This window comes from Benincasa hispida, chromosome 2 (genome assembly GCF_009727055.1).
Source record: "Benincasa hispida cultivar B227 chromosome 2, ASM972705v1, whole genome shotgun sequence".
Lineage (NCBI taxonomy): Eukaryota > Viridiplantae > Streptophyta > Magnoliopsida > Cucurbitales > Cucurbitaceae > Benincasa > Benincasa hispida.
The window spans coordinates 20,697,608-20,705,042 of NC_052350.1; the positions used below are offsets into that span (position 1 = coordinate 20,697,608).

General features: G+C 39.2%; 1 protein-coding gene across 1 annotated transcript; it reads left to right on the plus strand.

Annotated features, from left to right (window-relative positions):
* The first annotated feature begins 1,016 nt into the window (after nucleotides 1–1,016).
* On the plus strand, nucleotides 1,017–5,593 carry LOC120070923 (ankyrin repeat-containing protein ITN1-like). Its single transcript, XM_039022835.1, has 4 exons — nucleotides 1,017–1,222; nucleotides 1,682–2,209; nucleotides 2,812–3,221; nucleotides 4,245–5,593. Exons 1-4 carry the CDS (start codon nucleotides 1,201–1,203, stop codon nucleotides 5,067–5,069), a joined length of 1,785 nt encoding a protein of 594 aa, XP_038878763.1. The 5' UTR covers nucleotides 1,017–1,200; the 3' UTR covers nucleotides 5,070–5,593.
* The last annotated feature ends 1,842 nt before the right edge of the window (nucleotides 5,594–7,435 follow it).

Below are 7,435 nucleotides of genomic sequence, written 5' to 3' on the forward strand. Positions count from 1 at the left end.
AGAGATTTTTTCTTTCTTTATCTTTGTTGAAAAATATGAATTTTGGCAAAGTTATCCGATGCTTAATTTATGTATTAGACAACCTTATTTTTAACCAAATTTTATTTTATTGAAATTAATTAGTTTATTAAGATTTATACATTTTTTTAAATTAAAATAAGTAGAAAAATTAGTTAAATTTGATGAATTTAAAAGTTCATGATCGAAATAGATAAACTCGACAAGTTTATGGTCTTTGCTGAAAGTATAGTAGTCAAGCCACAAGATAAGAGATCTTTAACATCAAGCTCCGCAGCCAACCACGCCGATTCCATCTTCCACCTCGATATATGGCAAACATACCTGGGGGCAAACTCTCTGCTTGGGGACATCCTTGGGCCCTATGGTTTTATTTCATTTGATCATTCTAGCGTTCACGGCTAGTCTAAAAGAGTATTAAGGTGAAACTGTGGTATGGATCTTGATCTGACTCCAGTCAGCATCAGACAAGATTCTAAAACACATCTTTACATCCCGGTCAAAGTAATCCGGGCTAGAAAAGAAACCAGCCCAGCCTCTTCAAGAAAGCTTTGATTGATATCGTGCTCCCAGTCATCATGGAGAGCCAACTGGAGAGTACGCTTGACATCCTCCGGATCTTCGAGCGTCTGTGTATCCCATGTCCGATGCCGTTGATCTGTCTGATGGGAGAGAGGCATGAACTCAGAATTTCTTCGATTCCGTCGAGTTGCTTCGCAGAAGTGGATTCGGTTCCATCCTATACAAAACTACGGTTATCTCGACCCGACGAGATGTTACAGGTCGAGACTCCTTCTCTTTCCCCTTCTTTAAACTCCAATTCGAAAAATTGTTTTTTACATTAAAAAAATGATAATATAGAAAACTAATTTGAACACTAAAAAGATAAACCATAAAAATTTGTTATTTAATTTACATAACTTAATAATATTATTAATAGGAAAAAAACAAATCCAGTTTTTCTTCGTCTATTTTTAGAAGCTCGCCTTCTTCGTCTATTTCGCGCCCAATTTCTCTCTCCTCTCTCTCTCTGTCTCTCCTCATCGGTGGAGCCTCCATTCCCCTGATCTTCCCTCTCTCTCTGAATGCCCATGAAATTTCTTTTCCCTCTGCATCAAAATCTTAATAAAATTCTTCGCACAATGGTGATTTTGTAGGGTTGGCTTTCCTTGAATTTCACCAATGGGGTATGGGAACAAACCAGGTATTCTTGTTTCTAATCTATTCCATTTCATCTTTACTCATTTTTTTTTCTCCATTTTTTGTTGGTGATGAAAATGTTTGTAATCCGCCGATTCTTTGTCGAGAAAGTGAAGGGAAATGGATTCGTTAGAGTTTTGTTATGGATGCTCAAGGAATTTGAATGTTAAGGGACTAGAGTTAATATACATGGGTCTTGTGGGATTGAATTGTAACTCTTGGGATTATTGATATCTTCCTTGGTTGGAAGAAAGATTGAGATAGGGATTTAGTTTAGTTTAGTTTATTTATTTATTTTTTTGCCTTATGGTTTAATGGTATTGATGAATTGGAAGAAAATGTATTCATTTTGATGCTAAGGTTACCGCATTGCCCATTGGGAATTTTTGTGATTTCTTAGGATATATGAAATGATATTGATTGGATTTTTGTTGGGTTTTTTTTTTTTTTTTTTTGGTACTAGGAACGAGGGACCTAGAGAAAGGGCTGCGGCATTCGTCCAGCACTAGCTGTCTGTATGAGCTGCAGCCTCCGCCTTCTCCGACGACACCAACTTTGGTGTTGTCCAATTCAGGCAAGACGTTGCTTGTATCAAATTCTAGTAAGTCCCTGGTTTTATCCAATTCTGGCAAGAGGTTCGATAAGAAGAAGTATGTGAAGCAAGTGACAGGCAGACACAATGACACTGAGCTGCACTTGGCAGCGCAACGGGGTGATTTGACGGCTGTGAGACAGATTTTGGGTGAAATTGATGCTCAGATGGTTGGTACCCTGAGTGGAGCAGATTTTGATGCAGAGGTTGCAGAGATAAGGTCTGCTATTGTGAATGAGGTGAATGAGTTGGGAGAGACGGCGCTGTTTACTGCAGCCGAGAAGGGGCATTTAGATATTGTGAAGGAGCTGTTACAGTATTCCACCAAGGAAGGCATGTCTATGAAAAATAGGTCTGGTTTTGATCCCTTCCATATCGCTGCAAGTCAAGGTCACGAAGGTATTTTACTGGTCCAATATAAGCTTCTTTTCTTTTGTATATGTCATTTTTGTTACTCCAAGTTTGTCCTTCATGACAGGTTTTTCTGTGTGTATTTATTGTTGAATTGAGTTTTCATGATCTAGTCATATTGGGAAAATGATAATCCATGAACTTGTACCATTTTCGTAGTGGGGGCCAGACATTGAATCCACCAATCTATCGCTTCATTCATGTATTGAAATTCATGTCAAGTTGATTTGTCTATAAATGGACTGAAGCATAGTATAGGCCTTTAATCAAGAAATATGGATGTAGCTATTACTTACCGCCTGAAGAGTTACAAGCTATAACCAATGTATACCACTATCCTTACCTTAAATCGTGCCACATTTTCAGTTGAGTAGTGCCGAATCAATAATTGACACATTTCAGTAGAAACGAGACCTCCTTTAAGAAACAAGGGACACCAATAAATTTTGAACAAGCAAACATGATTTAGATGATACTATTGTAGTTACTAATAACATAGAATGATGTGTTTCTTCTGTTGTATGTGGACCTAGATGAGCATCTGCACGACGTAGTTTCAATTCAACTCAGTTAGTAATTATCTTTTGCAGCCATCGTCCAGGTATTGTTAAATCATGATCCAGGATTGAGTAAAACAGTTGGCCAATCAAATGCAACTCCTATTATTTCCGCTGCTACAAGAGGTCATATTGGAGTAGTCAATGTGTTGCTTTCAACAGATTCTAGCTCGCTAGAGATATCTAGGTCCAATGGGAAGAATGCATTACATTTAGCTGCTCGACAAGGGCATGTTGAAATTGTAAAAGCTTTGCTACGCAAAGATCCACAATTGGCACGGAGGATTGATAAGAAACGGCAAACAGCATTGCATATGGCTGTAAAAGGAACTAGTTGTGAAGTGGTGAAGCTGCTTCTTAATGCAGATCCAGCTCTTGTTATGCTTCCTGACAGGTTCGGCAATACTGCATTACATATTGCAACCAGGAAAAGGAGGGCAGAGGTATCAATTGGTATTGCAAAAAGTAATTACGTACAATCATGTATTTACCATATTTGACCATTGTTGAGTTGAATATTTTTATTGTTTGACTTTCTTGTTTTGGTTTTTAGTTTTTCACTTGAGTTTGAGCACATGGTTGGGCTTAAGAAAATGTATATATATGACTGATCATGTCAGAGACCAAGTTCAACTCAGGTCAACAGGAACTCAGTAGTACAAGTTTTGGTATCTAGATGCTGGGGATTTTGGATGTTTTGTAGTTTATTAAATTGAAATTGAAAGAAGAGATTCAAAGGTTTCCTAAGCTCCCGGGATGCTTAGATCTCTCCCACGAGATTTTCCAAATTGCCGTAGAAGACTTATGTTTTGACTTCCCTCCATAACTGAATCATAGCAGGTAGTTTAAGGTACTTAGTCTATTTAACCAATTCTCAGGCAGCTGAAGTCATGCATCTGAGTTTGCCCAATTAGCATAAGCTTGCTTGACAAAATTACAAACTTTTTTAGCAATTGACTTTGACAGAATTTGTGGTAGAAATAGACGGATAATAATAATTCCAAGGGTGCTACAATGGTAATTGCTTTATACATGATATAGGATAGAAAAAACACTACCTTAGGTGGAGCCTCCTAACTAGAACATAGAATATTCCTGTTCAACAAATGTTTCAAGGTTTGGTCAAGCTCCAAAATCTCTAAACATGATGATTGGATGGTGATTTCTAGGTATAAGAAAGGTCTTTTCTGCTAGGTTCTTGTTTGAAATTGTATGACCATAACTTTCTTTTTCTAAGAAAACTGATTGTTTTGTTTACTAGTTGTTTTTTGTTTTTGTTTTGTTTTTCTTTTTGGTAATCATGGAAGAATTATACTAATGCCAGCTGCAACAGGCAGAAAGAGCAATATCCAAGGGCATATCTTAAAATTTTTAAGCGGAACCATTTTGGATGTCGAATGATCTTAGATAAATAATATTTTTGCAAATTTTTTATGAGGTCTCACGAATACTTATAATTCTTACAGATTGTCAATGAATTAGTACTACTTCGGGACACAAATGTGAATGCACTGTCTAGAGATCATAAAACAGCCTATGACATAGCCGAAGGACTTCCACTATCTGAAGAAACCTCAGAGATAAAAGAATGTTTGGCACGTTGCGGGGCAGTTAGTGCAAATGATCTCAACCAGCCCCGAGATGAGCTAAGAAAAACAGTGACAGAGATAAAAAAGGATGTCCATATTCAGCTTGAACAAGCTCGCAAGACAAACAGAAACATGAATGGGATTGAAAAGGAGCTCCGGAAGCTCCATAGGGCCGGAATAAACAATGCAACCAACTCGATCACAGTCGTTGCTGTGCTCTTTGCAACAGTTGCATTCGCAGCAATTTTCACGGTTCCGGGTGGTGATGATGAAACTGGGATGGCTGTGATGGTCGACAGTCCATCATTTCAAGTGTTCTTCATATTCAATGCCATTGCCTTGTTCACATCCTTGGCAGTCGTTGTGGTACAAATAACAGTTGTGAGAGGAGAGACGAAATCAGAGAGACGAGTTGTAGAAGTGATCAATAAATTAATGTGGTTGGCATCTGTCTGCACTACCATAGCATTTGTTTCTTCATCTTACATTGTCGTTGGTCGTCGTAATAGATGGGCAGCTGTTCTCATTTCCATCATCGGTGGCGTAACAATGGCTGGAATTCTAGGTGCAATGACATACTATGTGATCAAGTCCAAACGTGTCCGAAGGGTGAGGAAAAAGATGAAGCGTATGAGGAATCAAAACAATTCATGGCGCCATTCGGAGTCCGATTCGGAAGTAAATCCAATTTATGCCATATGATACTAAATACATTTCGAATGTGGTTATGTTGCGAAATCACCTGCCCCATTGCAATTCAAAACCAAGGGAACTTTTGTTGTGCCAAAGGATGTGATACTACTATTCGCGGTTCCCATTTTTGGACCATCATTCTTCATCGATGCAAACGTTTTTGAACAGATGATGAAACATGTTTGATCTTAAAGCTCATTGGGTTAAGATAAGATTTATTGGACGTCTTTGCAACTTTGGGGGCTGAGTTGTGTTGAATCGTCCAAGCCAGCTCGAAATATCATTCATAATTGTTTATGCATAAATTTATGCTAATGTAATTAGTACATAGAGATTATGTTATTCATGACTAAAAGAACACTTGAAAAAAGAAAAAAAAGAAAAGAAAAGAAAAAAGGGGAAATAGTGAAGAGGATTACTTGCTTGTAAAGTGAAATTTAGTACCTCTGTTTTGTTCTTTCTTTTCATGAAGGAGCACATTGTCAGTGAAGACTGAGGACTCAATTTTGACAATATTAACTTCATTTAAAATATGTTGAAATGTCTTCGATGCCTTCTCAGTTATATCATTTTATATAATTTTTAAATATGAGATGTTACCCATTTAATTTTGGGTGCAAATTCATTCTGAACCTTATGATTGTTAACACAAGTTGAATTATGCTCGTTTTGATATACTGTTGAAATATGTTGAATTAACCCCAAGGGTGTTGTTGTAGTTTATTCTATATTTATTAAATTAGGGTTTCCCCTCATCCTATTTATATATGAGATTGGGGTCTCTTGTAAGCATGACATTAAAATAATAACACTTTTTCTATCGTAGTTTTTCTTCCCTGAATTAGGGTTTTCCACGTAAACCTTGTGTCGTTTCTTTCCTTTCTATTTCAATATGGTATCAGAGTAAGGTGATGAAACCCTAACCCCGATAGAAGAAACTCAATCATCAAACTTGATAGGTGAAGGTACACTAGCAGACACGACTAATGTGGCTGTGACAAATAGCCGTTGATCGATATCTCCGAACCATCTTAAACCCAGCGCAACCTGAACCATCTGGACCCAGCTACCAGACTTCAACAACCCAATTGGTGCGCACCTTGGACAACTTCAATCGTCGAGCATCATCAACCCAGTCGGCGCACATCTCGGACCTCAAACTCGACTTGGATCGCGATCGACAAAGGGCTTTGGTGGATTCGCTCTAGCCGGCGCACCGAACATCTCCCAGCTCTAGCGTACCAGCTCGTTCCAACCGAACATCACCGATGGGGGTCCTTTAACTTTGCACACGATCGGGTTCGCTCCAGACGGCAGTGGATTCAGTTTCCGGGTCGGGTCAGATCAGTGCATTTTCTTCAACCTTGCAGCCGATTGCCGAGCCCTCTGTCCGTTACCCATCGTTGCAACCGTCTGGAAGCAACGCCGATCACGGGCCACCGTATTTTGCCGCCGGTGGAATTCTGGCAGTAGCCCCCTTACAGTACCATGGTAGACAACCTCTTCCTCATGTGTACCCAGTTCAACCTCAGTTTTGAATGGGCGATTCCGTTGAAGACAATTCCATGACCTATGGACAGAAACACCCAGATCCGAATCCCATGGGGAACTCCAACAACAATTGGCCAGTTTCTAACAACAGATGGCTACTCTCGGAGCCATATTGAATGGCCATGATTCTTCCCCAATTTATTCAGAAAATCCGATAACAATGTTTCCTACTCTTCCTACTACTAATCTTTTATCTGGGACTATAGGAAACTCTCTGAATGGACAAAATTACTTCTCTTGGTCCCAAACAATTAAAATGGTTCTTGAGGGACACCATAAGTTTGGGTACTTGACTAAAGAAATACCACGACTGAGTCCTGGGGATCCGCAAGAGCGTGTCTGGAAGGCAGAGGATTCATTGCTCCACTCGATGTTAATCAGTAGCATGAAACCACAAATTGGGAAACTTTTACTCTATTCAGCCACTGCCTGAGATATTTGGGATGCAGTCCGACGGTTATATTCGAGGCGTCAGAACGCATCCCGCTTGTATATTCTACGTAAACAGGTTCATAATGCAAACAAGGGAGCATGAATGTAACGTCATACTTCAACAAGATGTCTTTGTTATGGCAAAAAATGGATCTATGTCGGGAGATCATCTGGAACTGCCCGCAAGATGAAATTCAATACTCGAAGATAGAAGAGGTTGAGCGTGTGTATGATTTTCTTGCGAGTTGCATCCCAAATTTGATACAGTTTGGAGTCGAATACTAGGGCAGAAACCAATACCGTCTCTCATAGAGGTCTGTTCAGAGGTTAGATTGGAAGAAGATAGATCAAGTGCAATGAATGGCCCGGTGTTACCATTGTAGTTCAGCTGC

Coding starts and splice junctions, on each gene's coding strand:
- LOC120070923 (XM_039022835.1), top strand. CDS start 1,201: ATGGGGTATGGGAACAAACCAG. Junction 1,223..1,681: donor GGGGTATGGGAACAAACCAG/GTATTCTTGTTT, acceptor TTTTGGTACTAG/GAACGAGGGACCTAGAGAAA. Junction 3,222..4,244: donor CCAGGAAAAGGAGGGCAGAG/GTATCAATTGGT, acceptor TAATTCTTACAG/ATTGTCAATGAATTAGTACT.